Below are 15,058 nucleotides of genomic sequence, written 5' to 3'. Positions count from 1 at the left end.
CGGGGGGTGGAGGCCGGTTTGGATGTGAGCGCCCTGAACTTGCATGTCCAGAGAAAACAAAATTTCATATGGAGACCACTCGGTCGGTTCTGGAGTCCATCAGACAGGGGGATTGGATGGTCTCTCTGGACATGCAAGACGCTTATTTTCACATTCCGATACATCGCGAATCTCGGAAGTACCTGAGGTTCATGTTCGAAGGCAAGGTGTTTCAGTTTCGGGCGCTTTGCTTCGGAATAGCGGGGACCGCTCCTCAAGTTTTCACCAGGGTTCTATCCCCGATAGGAAGCTGGCTACACATATTAGGAGTAAGAATCTCCCTCTATCTGGACGATTGGCTTCTCCGGTCGGAATCAGAGAGTCGGTGCATGAAGGACCTTGGAACAACTCTGGATCTTGCCAGAAAGTTAGGAATTCTGGTCAACAAACAGAAGTCCCAGTTGGTTCCATCTCAGAGCATCCTTTATTTGGGGATGATTCTGGAATGCTCAAGTTTTTCGGGCTTTTCTGTCCCGAAGAGGGTTCAAGGCTGTCTGGAGACAGTTCAGGAGTTCTTGGACAAAAAGGTAAGTTCTGCCAATCAGTGGATGAGGCTCCTGGGCAAAATTGACGTCAGTGGAGAAATTTGTGACGTTGGAAGACTGCACATGAGACCTCTGCAGTTTTTCCTGAGAGCCTCTTGGTGCAGGAAGACACAACAGACTCGATTACATTTCCTGTCACAGATCAAATAAAAGAGGACCTAAGGTGGTGGCTCTCTCGAGCAAGGTTGGAAGAAGGGTTAGATTTACGACCCATCCTCCCGAACCTACAGTTCTTTTCCGACGCATCGGACACAGGTTGGGGAGCCCTACTGGGAAATCAACGGACTTCAGGAGCTTGGTCGGAGAAGGAGAAGAAGTTCCACATAAATGTAAAGGAACTGTTAGCAATTTTCTTAGGGCTCAGACAGTTTCGGAGCTTAGTAGAAGGCCGAGTAGTGGCAGTGCATTCCGACAACTCCACGGCTCTCTCGTACGTGCGGAAACAGGGGGGGACTCAGTCTTTCTCTCTGTACGAAGTAGCCAAGGATCTCCTCCTGTGGTCAAACGAAGCGAAGGTTCAGCTAGTCCCGAGATTTGTTCCGGGAAAGATGAACGTCCTGGCGGACGAGTTAAGTCGTCAACAGCAAGTGTTACCTCTGGAGTGGACTTTGGACAACAAGATTTGTCAGAAAACTTTGGCGCCTTTGGGGACGACCGTCATAGACCTGTTCGCGACATCGAGGAACAACCGTCTTCCTCTCTTTTGTTCTCCAGTCCCAGATCCTCTAGCTTGGTCGGCGTGGACGCAATGCTGTTGGATTGGTCGGGTCTGGAAGCTTATGCATTCCCTCCGTTCGGTCTAATAAGAGAGGTGCTGAACAAGTTCATGTCGCACAGCAATGTAACGCTAACGTTAATCGCTCCCTTTTGGCCCAGGAAAGAGTGGTTCCCGGACCTTCTCCAGTTGTTAGTAGACTTCCCCAGACTTCTTCCTCCAGAGAAGTGGCTTCTCAAACAACCTCACTTCAAGAGGTTCCACAAAACTTGTCCGCTCTAGCTCTGACAGGGTTCAGACTGTCCGGAATCTTGTCAGAGCGAAAGGATTTTCAAGAAGAGCTGCAGAAGCTATCGCTCGTTGTAGGAGAGAGTCTTCTAACAAACTCTATCAGGGAAGTGGAGAATCTTCAGAGAGTGGTGTAGAAGTGCTAAAGTCTCTACTTCTGCGACCTCTTTAACAGAAATAGCAGATTTTCTTCTATTTTTAGGAACTCTAAGAAAACTGGCTCCTTCGACGATCAGAGGTATAGAGCCATGCTCTCTTCGGTTTTTCGACATCGAGGTTTGGATATTTCCTCCAATTCAGATCTGTCGGACCTCATTTTTTTTTTTTTTTTTTTTTAGGTCTTTCGAAACCACTAAGCTCCAGCAAGATCAGTGGCTTGGAACTTAGATGTGGTGCTTTAAGTTCCTCCTGGGGCCACCGTTTGAGCCTTTGAAGTCGGCTTCACTCAGGAACTTGACTAAGAAGGCACTCTTCTTATTGCACTAGCTTCTGCTAAGCGTGTCAGCGAATTGCACGCTATAGACAAAAGAGTCGGTTTCTCTCAAGGCAATGCTGTATTTTCGGTATCTTTGACCTTTCTAGCCAAAAATGAGAATCCTTCTAATCCTTGGCCGAGGAGTTTTGTGGTAAGGAACTTATCTGACTTGGTTGGACATGAGGAGGAAGAAAGGCTCTTATGTCCAGTCAGGGCTATTAAGCAGTATCTGTTTGCCACTAAGGGTATCAGAGGACAATCTTCTAAGCTCTGGACCTCGTTCAAAATCCCTCTCGTCCTCTTTCTAAGAATGCTATATCGTTCTTTATTAGAGAGCTTATCAGGGAAGCTCACTCGCAGTCCGAGAACGACAATCTTTCCGATTCGAGAGTTAAAGCTCACGAGGTTAGAGCAGAGTGGCAAACTTGCCTTTAGGCATTCAGAAAGGAATTAATTTCTTTAGCTTCGATTCTTCAGAGCACGTTCTGGAGATCGAATTCGGTTTTTGCGAGTCATTATCTCAAAGAGATAGAAACGGTTTTCGAGAATTGTAAAACGTTAGGTCCGGTGGCGGTTTCTGGCATGGTGTTGGGAGAAACGGCACAGGGGTCGTCACCTCTATGCTAACTTTTCACCTTGAATAGGTTGTCGAGTTCAAGGGAAGCTGGGGGTACTGAGTACCTGGGATACTCACCAGTCTGTTAGGTCAGATTTTACAATGGTTGGGTATATATGTTTTAAATCTGGTGTTGGTGACAAATGTTTGTATGATTGAATTTCTGGTCTTAGCCCAGGGCAAGGGCAATCTTTGTTGTTACTATCCTCCGTCAGTCAGCCTTGACTCGCTTGAACTACGGAAGGATTCCACTCCTGTAGAGGCTAACTTTGGTCAAATTCCAATTCCTCTACAATAGTAAGAAGAGCACCGACCAGAGGCAGTAACAGTCTGCTGTAGCTCTCTTACAAGGTAAGGTACAACAGACACCTTGAGTGTTTACTGGTATTGCAATAAAATGTAACCATTTAAAAATACTAGGTGGGTCCACTGAATCCCACCTTCCCATAAAATGTGTAATCAGCTCTATAATTGTTCGGTAAGACACTACAATAAAAATGAAATTTTCATTATTAAAATGAAGTTTTATTGTATACTTACCGAACAATTATGATTTTTTATACCCACCCTCCTCCCCTTAGGTGGACGGACGGGCAGAAAGAATTGGATTCACCTGGGCAGTTGTACCTGGTTCTCCCGCGAGTGGAGGGAGATGACGTCATCACCACCAGTGTTGGCGACGCCGACGCGCTAAATTTGAATTTAGTATCCTGCCGCTCGTGGAAATCACGGCTCTATAATTGTTCGGTAAGACACTACAATAAAAAAACATATTTTGCAAATTTTAAGGTACCTAATTCTACAGAATATAGTTCCGCACGGACTGCAAGGAAAGTAACCGCGGATACGATATCCACTAGGGCTTGGGGCGTCCAATGTATTTCGGTGTGTTTAGTACTGGCCCCCCCCCCCCCCCCCCCCCCCCCCCCCCCCCCACCCCCCCCCCCCCCCCCCCCCCGTGGATTATAAGGTAGATCTAGGGTACTTATCCGCGGCGGCATAGACTATGGCAGTGGCGGGTTTTCTATGCAGTTTTACCTCCCGAACAAGAATTTTAAGTAATATTTATTCGGACGACTGTAATTAACCCCCAGGGGCCAGTACTAAACACAGTGAAATACATTGGACGCCCCAATCCCTAATGGATGTCGTATCCGCGATTACGTTCCTTGCAGTCCGTGTGGACAGCTTCTACAGAAATACTGATTATAGTAAATACAGTCATCCGAATAAATATTTAAAATTCTTGTTCAGGCGGTACCTAAAACTTCATAGAAAACCGCAACTGCCATATAGGCTAGTCTATGGCGGTGCGGAAAAGTACTGTAGTAGATCTAGGGTAAATCACCAACCCTCATCACGGTGGACGGGTCTTATTCACTCGATATTTAATTGGTGAAACAAGAATACAATTGCAACTCTAAGCATACCATTTAAAAGACTGAAGTTTCGTCAACATAATGTGAATATGAAAGCCCCACACGAACTAAAATAAGCATGTGAGCTCTTCGTAAAATATGTTTTCAAGGCAGTTTTGAAATCCAATATGGCGGCTACGTTTTTCATGGAAGGTTCTGATCAGTGATGGCCACCATCTTTCCCCAGCCTTCCCAGCACTCATTTGAACAATGTTAGCGTATATATGTAACGTTTATTGATCTTACTCAAGATTGCAGTTGTAATCAGCCTATATTAGTGAAAGTATGAAACTTGTTATTCCCGGAGTTATGGTTTGAACTGAATTCATTCTTACCTTGTAATCGGTGGTTTTTATCCTTACTGCCATCACAACTGAAACTCCACAGTGCTTATTTGATTGTTATTATACACATTTTGGTCTCAGTTCACTCCACATTGCACTTTAAACCCGTTGCTGTTCCTGGTTTCTAAGCGCGCGCGCCACAAACACACTTACGAACAGCAGACGACGACAGACGACGAAACTGCAAAATTTTATTCCCTAAATTGTTTACTTTACTCGTTATTTAGTTTAAATTTACTTTATTTAAAAATTTTGATTTAATTCATGTATATTATCCCTTTTTTGCAACCAAATTACCCCAAAAAATTACAGATATTTCTAAAGTAGATACAATCAAATGTTTCTAACATTTTCGTACATCTGGCTGCCGAAAACCATAGAGGAACGAATACGGAAAAGTGCATAGAGGAACGACTACAGAAAAGTGAATTATATACATGTTTTTTTTTTTTTTTTTTGCTTTTTTGTTTTTGCTAGCACTTTTCATTGATTTCAGTCTATATTAGTATTTTGAATTTCTTTAATAATCGTATGCCAGAAATAAATGTAACCTTTAATGTTTGCATGCTAAGAATGGCAAAATCATCGTTGCCACATTAGTGGAGGCTTCACACATACGCCGTTCCATTATTATAAACTGTTTCCATGAATTCTAGTTGTCATAGTAATGCAATAATGATAAAATTGCTTTAATATTTATGTATATATACTTCCAATACATAGCCTAATTTCACCAATTTCAACGTTTTGTGTGTAGTCTTATACCCAGTTTGGAGGGTCAACACATACCGAATGGCAACAGAGAGAGAGAGGAGAGAGAAGAAGAGAGAGGAGAGAGAGAGAGAGAGAGAGAGAGAGAGAGAGAAAGGAAGCGAGGAACGAGAGAGAGAAAAATGGCGGTGGAGGGGGGGGAGAGGGTAGGTGGAGCTTTATACGCGTGTTCGTATCCATTTCTGCATAATGGAGTTTTTGTCTCTTGGTACAAGGACAAGTGTCGTTATTCTTTACGATTAGTGATTCACGATACCCTTATAAATTACGGCACTGGGTGTAATGCACTATAGCAAAATCTCGTTCTGTTATGAGTGTTCGTTACAGAAATAGGTATTGCCCAAAAACGTGCTTGCACTGTCTCTGAAATCCATAGTAGACATGCTGCTTAGTTGTCAATCAAGTTTTTATAACCAAGTATTTTTTACAAGCTAGCTATTGAATAAATTTGTATTTTTCTCAGTCAAAACATATGCCCCTCAATGCTAACTTTCCTCTTTTAACGACTTTCTGGTCATTGCAAATTCGGCCCCATAATTTCTTATGTTGCGAAAACAGACAGAGGCCCAGGGACCGAAAACGATTGCATCACACTACGGCGGTAATCCAGCAGTAAAACATCTTCATATATCCAAAAAGTAAATAATAAAAGATATATATGTGCATTACGATTATAACAATTACATGAATAGCTGATAACAATCTGCATGAATAACTGGTAAACTGTTCTGCAAGACAGTTGAGTATAGCAATTATTTACAATAAGTACGAAAGTCAAGATGTCGTGACGTCATAATACAAACTTAAAAGAACGTTCTAATTCAGAAAAATAATTACTTAAATTTGAGTCAGAGTCGAGTTACTTTTTCAATAACGAATATTTTCAAATTAATCATCATAAATATGTAAAATATTGATGTTTTACGCCTTATTTAAAAATTAGCTAAGAGCACGCTTCTCGTCATCTTCTACCAAAACAGCTGTTTACTCCTGGCTTGTTTGTTGGTGAGAAATCGTGTTTCGATTGTTGTGAAGAAAGTGCTCCAGCGTCCGTGGGTACAAGTGGTGTGCGGATTTATCACAGGAAATGGAAAGTTTGTTGACACAAGCGACTCCGTAAACATCGAGATGGCGTCAATCTTCGAAACATTTTTAGTTGTAAGTAAAAATTTCTAAAGCGTTTTGGTGAGATTTCCACTGCCGTGGACGCCATTTTCAGTACCCTCTGTTTAAATCTTAAAATTTGGCCTTAATTTCTAACTTTGGAGAAAATACTTACTTCGAAAGGAGAGTAGAGGTCTTTAGCTCCGTTTCTCACCAACAACAAGTCGCGACTGATGCCCATCTCGGGTGTCAGGACGCGTTATAATGTACTTTTTCGGAGGGTGGCAAGCGTTGATTGTAGGTGGCCTGGTTGGCCTGCCGTGGTGATCTACCCTACCTAGGTATTTTAAAATTACTTTAGGCTATCTACCTAGCTAATGGGTAAATGTACTGGGTGCCTATAGGGCTACATACCCCAGATAGGTACCTACCCAGGCTAGGTACCTACTTTACCGAGGGTAAGGCCTACCTGCACTACTACCTAGGTAGCCTACGATGCAACGGGCCTAGGTCTACGATAGGCTGAAACCTTGCATCCCATGGGATTACAATACAAACTACATGAAGCCTTTTGATGAAAATGGCTTAGGCCTGACTTTGTCTAGTAGCTCCCTAAGCCTACGTAAGAACTCGCAGTCTGACCTACTACTACCTACCTTACTCCACCGGTACCTTTTACACGCACCTTCAATAAACTTAAAATTAATATACATTTTACTATTTCTATTTTCAATCATACATTTAATCTGATTAACCTATAACATAAACAATATTTCACCTATTACAATTGAAGGAACGGTCATAGACCAAGAGCTTACCTAAATTTGTACCCAATTCTGCGATGTAAACACCGACATACGTAACGCAAGTGAGACTGAGAGAATAGAGAACGTGAAATGCGATCTAGATATTATTTAAATTGGTTTATTGCTTCATTAATGCAAAATCCTTTATCATTAAGTGATTTTATATTGATAAACTTTAATCTATAGTCAATTCTTTAAATATTAATCATAATAAATGAAAAAAGAAAAGGTTAATGAGTAATATGAAATGTGTCGCAAGATTTTGGATGGGTTACCGGTGGTTACTTGATTAATGTAAAATCCCTTATTATTGGTTAACTTTGCATTGACAAACTCAATATACAATTAATTTTATATATAATTATGATAATAAATAGAAAAAATATAAGGTTAATGATTTATACTTATGAAATGCGTCGGAAGATTTGGGATCAACTTTATGACATGTAACGGCACGTCTCACTTTTCGTTATTACCGATGGCGTTTCTACATTGTATCTTTGATTAATTAAACTGTCTTTCACCATTTCCCCCTCTCATTTGGCCTCTTCAATGTTATTCCTTTAATTGCAAAGTTATTATTCTCGCATACGACGATAGTATAACTACGGACTACAACTTTCTTCGTAGCTTCCCATCAACAGTCAAACATTTCTTTTTTTGGTTTTTACTCATTCAACCTCTCAGCTCTCTTTTCACTTTGCTGTCAGGCTCCTCTAACTCTTATTTGATTCATTTGCACTAATCATATAATCACAAATCAGAGTATGATTCAGTGAGCTCGTTAAACTTATCTTTTTACTCAATGGCCCGTGTAAATATGCTAAGAACTAAATGAAAGATAAATAATCTTAATTCATTTCTGTTGCGAATAACTGCCTGGAAGTGGTCAAATCAGTAAGGTTTAAAGGGTTACTGCATATCAAAGAAATATATATTTTTTAAATATCTTGGTGGTTCTATTAAAACTGGTGATTAATAATTGTACCGTTAAAAAGACGGGGTCAAAAGACATGAATTTAAGAGACTCCAAACTTCACTAGATAGATAATTGGGTGTTGCTCCTGGGGATAAGATTAATACTTGTTCCAGTAAAACCTTTATGTGCATCCATAACCAAAAGACTCGTTTTTACTTGATTCTTACTATTTTTTACTTTTTTTCGAGCAATTCTTATTTGTGAATAAGAGAGGAAACTTTTTGTTTTGACAGTTGCAGGCGAAAGGTAACGCCGATTGTTGATAATTTCTTAGTCATCCTGTGTAAGCTTTACCTCCAAAATGTTAAAATCTTCGTTTTTCGGTTTATGCAATTCATTCCTTCTTTACATAAATTCTCTTTTAAAGGCCTCTTATCTTGTTGTTGAAGATTAAGCTGGCCTTATGCCAGCACGGGCTCTTGCTCACAGAGCAGCTCGTAAAAAAATCTCTTGCTTATAAGGATTTGAAATTGAAATGTATTTTGCAATATGGCCGCCAACGATGAACGTACTCTAGAATATAGTATTAACATCTTGTAAGCCGCGCTACTTGCCCAGAATACTCTTTTGACAAAGTAAACATGAGATGATCGTACAGCACAGGGCACTGAGTATGGTCAGATTAAAAATAATTTTCAAATACTTAAAGAATCAATGTAACATAGGTAAAATAACAATATCTTAACTTTATTGACCAGCCTATTTTAATAATAACATTGAAAGTAATGACTTTACCACTTTCTTAAAAAGTTTATTTTTGTCGTCTGCTGCCGTGCGCATGCGTCTCTGAGAAGAGTTGCTTGATGCTTTTATAATTTTGATTGTTTATATGTATGAGTCTAATTTTTTAAAGCATAAGTTTTATCATAATAATATTAATTATAATATTAATTGGTTTATCAATATAAAAATTGTATAAAAAGCTAGATAAAAATTGAAATTATTAGTAGATGACATCTCATCGCGTCGTCTGCCAGGGGGTCTATTCCAACGAGTGTGGCAGAGATATCGCGTTCCTCTCAACGGAACTTTCTCTCACGTGCCCCTCGTCTCTTTATTTTTTCATTCGTGGGTGTCCAGACTTGGGGAAAACGAAACGGTAACGGACGTCGGAGAACGAGGAGGAGGATAATTTAAAAAATCATCCATCATGGATCCCGAAGCCTTCTTAGAGATGGCCAACCAGGTCACTAAGTTGAAAATGTACCCGTACTTTGACATCGCTCACTGTGCTATTTGCTGTCTGTACGTGCGAGAAGATTTGGCCACCGGTGAGATATTTCTGTGTGCTTGTTTAAATCTGTTCCATATTAACTTATGTCATAATTTTTTCATTGTTCTGCAACTACTACCTAATGAACTTGAGTCCTTTTGTGTGCCTGCCCTTTTACACAAATAATTTTTTCTGGGGCAAAATACCCTTACCTAATGAACTTAGCCTTTGTGTGCCTGACCTTTACACAAATAATTTTTTTGGCAAATACCTTATATCTAATACTAGGTAGTTATAACCTTATATTTAATGTTAAGGCTAACCCTTTAAACATTACTATATTTAACCTTAAAAAGGTCTACAAAGCTAAACGCTCTAATTAGCCTAGCACACTAAACCAAACCCAACTCTGTATTTTAGGTTAGGTTTTTTTTTTCAAGTGATGCCCGCTTAAACCTACCGTAAGGGCTTTTTGGTGCCACTCACCAGGTTAGTGAAAGTAGCCAGGTCTGGTTGTTGAAAGGGCAAGGAAGGTCAAATGTCAAAGTATCCACAGTTCCCCAAGCCCAATTTTTGTTAGTTTGAGGTACAGGAGGCTATGCTTGGCATAAGTACCTACCTATCATATGATTGGCAGGCTATGTAGTACTACCTACCTATGTAGCATAATTGGGTACACATGTATAATTGTGACTAGGTAATTTTATGTAAATTTCCATCTGGAATCCTTTGTTAGCTCACTGTAAAATCCACCCCCCCCCTTATCACTGTCATACCCCCTCTTAGTGGGATACAAGGGGGTTTAATGAATTAGCTAACCAGCTATTTACGAATGAAATGCTTATTAAATTTGCCTGAAATGAAAATCTACTAGAGAAAATATTATTTAGACACTTTGAAAGGAAATATCTTGTTGGAAAGCATCAGTTAGGTATCTCATTTACAAGTTGTGTCATATCTCAGAATCTGTGACAAAGTAATGATAATAAATAAAGACATGCATGCTAGGGCTAGTAACATGTGAAATAATGAGCTGCTTTATGTATATAAAAAAAAATAGAATGTTTAACAAATTATGGAACACTACATGTTCAATTGTATTCCACATAAGGAAAATTAAAAATGTAAATTGATATTAACTGCTCAACAGTTTTATTTAGCAATGGACCCCTTCTTGAAGTGTGTATTAAGGCAAGAAAAGATTTTACGCACATGTACCCAAGAAAAGACTAAAATTTTAAAACACATGCCAAGTTGTGCAGTCATGCCAGGAGTTACTTTGAGCAGTACAAACGGGAGGTGTAGTCTGTATGGGTGAGAGGAATAATTGTTGCACATGGTGTCATAATATAAATAAAGAGAAGAATTATTTTAAAATGAGACACCCAAACCTAATCTCATCTAGTAACTAGCAGTGTATGCTACAAGGATTAGGATTAGGGGAGCGACTACATATCCACAGACGATCGATTTTCGTGGGAAAAAATCTTAAATAAAGTAACTACATGTATAATGCATATTTGGAAATGAGAAGGGGAACAGTATAATTGCTAATAACAATGTTTTTGTAGTTGACCCAGTGAAAATAAAGCCTAAAAAACATCAAACGGTAAAGGGGTATATGAAGGCAACAGTCTCGGCCTCTTTGAAATGGGTGGGGAATCACGTGCCCCTCTGGTAGAAGGTCCTGGTCTTATTGTTTCGGACCGGGAAATCAAATCTGAGATGGGGGATGTCGGGCGACTTTTGAGTGGATAGGCACATTTGATCAAATTCAGAAATGTCCGAAATGGGCACGGAACATCTTGTAGATACCGCTTCTGGATACGGTACGTAGAAAAATAGCTTTTGGAAAGTTCTTTCTGCGTACCGTGTCCCGGTAGCGCGCTCCGTTTAAGAACACGCCACTGCGATTCGTCGGTGTTGCGTAGAAACTCTATCAGAATACTAATATACAAATGCGTATAGTTATCGAACTCGTCTGCTGTTACACTTTTAGGAAACAATTCTTCATGTGTTCTATCCATGACAGTGGTAAACAACGGAAAGAGCGAATTCTGTGCATGCAGGTATGAGTGTATGATTCATATTCATGGGACAAGTTTTCATTGGTTGGAAGGCAGTTAATCCATGTCCCTTGGGAATGACCTGGGTCAACCTGATACAGGATTGGTTTGATTTAAAATTCCCTCGTTGGGGGCGGGCTGACGTACAGCGCCTGTCCATGGCCAACTCAAGAACTACGGGAGCTCCGACTGCCGTGTCACCGTTCACATCAAGTGGGTACTTAGAAAAATTTATGTTTTACGGGAAATCTCAGCAGGTGGCATTTTGGTGTAATTTGGTCGGATAAGTGACTTTTCGGGTATATTTTGGAATTTTGGACAACTTTTATTCTATGCATTTTGTTATTTGGAGTAATGGTTTTGGAAGTGTGGGAACTGTCTGCAGATCTCTCAACTAACCCTATCTCAAAGACTTATTAGTCCATCTGAGGAGACATCATGGGCTCACTAATCTCTAGGAGCAGAGTTCTCAATTCATTCAGTGTTCTAATGATTTTGTACGGTTTTTTTAAACTTCCACAATGCTGCTGTTTACAATTTATGGTGGAAGTTTATTCCATGTCACATAACATATCTTATATGTATGTGAAGAAGTTCCCACAACTAGATGTGCTGTATCTCTTCAGTTTTAGATTCCATCCATTATTTCTTGTCTGTTTTTTGTTTAATGTCTAAGGTTACTGTTTACTTTTGTTTAACCTTTCATTAGTTTGAATGTCTATTAGTTATCATCACAATCGTTATGTTTCTAAGTCATGCATGTTCAGGCTCTCTAGCAGTCTTTGGTAAACTATTTGCCTGGTGGATGGAATTATTTCTGTGGCTCTTGCTTGTACCACTTGTTGTCTTTTTTTATGTACTTTCTTAGTGTTGGTGACCAAAATTGTATGGCATATTCGAGATGTGATCTAACTTGATGTGTAGAGCTGCAGCACTATTTTCTTGTCTGTATTTGAACTACCACTTTGTGTATCCCACTAGTTTCTGTGCCTTCTTTTCAGCTTTTATGCATCGTTTTGTAGATTTATGAGTCCATGGTAATAATCACTCTAAGTTCATGTTCTCTTCAGCCATTCTTAAGAAGCATGTACCTAGTTTGCATGAAGGTTGTTTGTTCCAATTTGTAACACTACACTTATCCAGGTTCAAAGGCTTTTGCCATCTGTTTGACTAGTCTCCTTAGATCATTTCTTAAACTTTAAATTCTATCTGGGTCTGCTGCACATACACCTAGTTTTTGTGTAATGTGCAAATTTGGCTATCCTTCTAGTTAAGCCTATGTATACATCAGTGTCATAAATTTAAATAAAAAACAAAAGTGGGCCAAGGACAGAACCCTGAGGACCCATTCTGATTCTTCACCATTTATTACAACTCTGTTTTTTATTAGTTAGCAAATCTTGGATCCAGTCTGCTATTTCTCTCACAATTCCTAAAGTTCTAACTTTTGTCATAAGTTTCTTGTGTACAACTTTGTCATAGGCATTTTGGAAATCTAAGAGTATATCTATTGCTCTTCTACTGTTTGATAGCTCATAACCTGTTCATTATAACCCCTCTCATAGCTGATCAGGAAATGTAAAGACCCCACTCTGGGAAACTAGTGCTTTTTGATGGGGGTGCTGTAGAAGTAATTTCTAATTTCTGAGCGATAACAAAAGCAGAATACAGGCAATTGTACAAACAAGCTCTCCTCATATAGAATGTCATCACTGGAGGAACATGTAAAATGTAAACTTGATACCCATGTTTCTATCCTAACCTGGCCTAGGGTGGAAATACCTGGCTTGGGGGTGAGTGTGCTGGTGGCAAAAAATTATTTCCTCCGTTTGTACCCTTCTTATAATATTTTGTACACTAACCCAACCAAATACTATCTGAGATACTGGCACTTAGTTTGGTCTTTGGCATTGCTTTGGTCATTAGTTTCATAACTTTCGTTCAAGCAGTTTAATGATAATCCCTTTTTTAAGAAATTAGGGGGCACAGTAGGGACTGTTCCATACTGATTAATATACCTTAACCTTTGCTACTATGACTTAGCCTGGTCCCTTGGATACCATTGTGTCCTTACGTATCTTGTGCATACTAGCCTTGCTTGCCACAGTTTATGGGAAATGGAAAGCTGAGCATCCATTATACTGAGCCATGTCAGATTATCCTGTTGGTGTAGTATTCTCATAAGAGTGCCTTCATGAATGCTGAGAGACCTTATTTCCTTGCACTTTACAAGTACGAATGCTGCATTCCACAGCAATCAGTAAAGATGTTTCTTCTTTCCTCTGCCCTGATGCTGACTGAGCTTGATCTCTTCTGAGTGCTGTGGCTAGGATGAAACCTTTTAAAATACGGAATTTAATTTAAGCCTGCTATTTGGCAGAAAGTGCTTTGATGGCATTACAGTGGTGAAGTTTTATATTGTATGCTTATTATCACATGCCCTAGGAATACTGGATAAAGCCAGGTATACTACTGTAAGTTGGTGGACTTTAGTTTTTTGTATTTAGCTTGCACTAGCTTGGTGCTTATGAATGGGTACCATATATTGTAATTTGTTGACAGATGATTACAAGAAGTTATTCTTTCAATAGTTATAATTAATATTTTTGATGCTGTGAAATTACTTTAAGAAATCTAAACCTGTTTGCATGTTTGGGTACAGTTTAGAATTGGTTTGTAACATAATACATATTCTGTTGTTTAGAAGTTTGTTCATTTAAGCCTTTTGTTCACTCATATTAGGCCTGTTGTTTGCTCATATTAGGCCTTTTGTTACTTATTTTCTTATCAGATAATGTTAAGGATGCCAAACCTTAATCCATCGGTTTCCAAGAGGTGTTATAATTTGCTGTGTGACTCCCACCTCAGGCTATCTGATAAGAGGATTATCGGCCTAACCCTACATTCCACAACCTTCCGTGGCCTTGCACAATCAATGTATGCCTCCTTAGCCATTGGGTATTTTACAATAACACTGAAATTCAGACTTATATGGACATGAAATGTAAGTTAGGTATGCATGCATAGTAGCTTTTATTTTAATAATTTTGAAATAAATTGGTATGAAGGAAGTACATTGGACTTCCTTGAATTTGTTAAAATTGTACATCATTTGTTATAAGTTGTTGGTGACTGAATAGGCTATTTATTGTTAGAAAAACAGAAAGTAGAATTCAAATATAGTACTGTATATATATATATATATATATATATATATATATATATATATATATATATATATATATATATATATATATATATATATATATATATATATATAATCGGATTTTTACTTAGCTGGAGTCTTCAGATTTTGTAGAAAAATAAGGATGTATGAAAAGGGAATATCCTAATGTCATTAATTGGAATTACACTGATTCTCTGTTTGTACATAAAATAGTGTGTGCTCAGTGATCCATCTTTTGAAAAAAGGTAAAAAAACAAACTCAGTATATACTATACTACCATCAATTAGTGTATTTTTAGAAATGGAATTATTACTTCTGCCAGTATTTTAATGAATGCTAGCAGTAATGTCACAATTCAGACCCTCCATTAAACCTCTCTAAATTGTTAGAACTGCCTATTTTGATAGTCTAAAAAAAAACTAAAAATGCTTATACCTGATTATTTTAATAGTTTTACCACAAAAAGTGCATTTAGTCACAAAAATTATGAA

At 38.8% G+C, this 15,058-nt stretch overlaps 1 protein-coding gene across 2 annotated transcripts in view; it reads left to right on the top strand.

Annotated features, from left to right (window-relative positions):
- The first annotated feature begins 9,079 nt into the window (after positions 1-9,079).
- The window catches only part of LOC135209750 (trimeric intracellular cation channel type 1B.1-like), a 37,582-nt gene continuing 31,603 nt past the window's right edge, over positions 9,080-15,058 (top strand). Inside the window, exon 1 of one of the 2 annotated variants that reach the window (XR_010313416.1) lies at positions 9,080-9,371. Coding sequence is in view for 1 of the 2 variants with exons in the window: in XM_064242540.1 (XP_064098610.1) it covers positions 9,251-9,371 (121 nt within the window). In the remaining variant the exon portion in view is untranslated. The remainder of the gene's footprint in view (positions 9,372-15,058) is intronic. The other variant, XM_064242540.1, reaches the window with a different exon arrangement.

Source organism: Macrobrachium nipponense, chromosome 38 (assembly GCF_015104395.2).
Source record: "Macrobrachium nipponense isolate FS-2020 chromosome 38, ASM1510439v2, whole genome shotgun sequence".
NCBI classification, from domain to species: domain Eukaryota; kingdom Metazoa; phylum Arthropoda; class Malacostraca; order Decapoda; family Palaemonidae; genus Macrobrachium; species Macrobrachium nipponense.
Note: the sequence above shows the minus strand (reverse complement) of the source record. Positions and strands in the feature narration are given on the sequence as shown.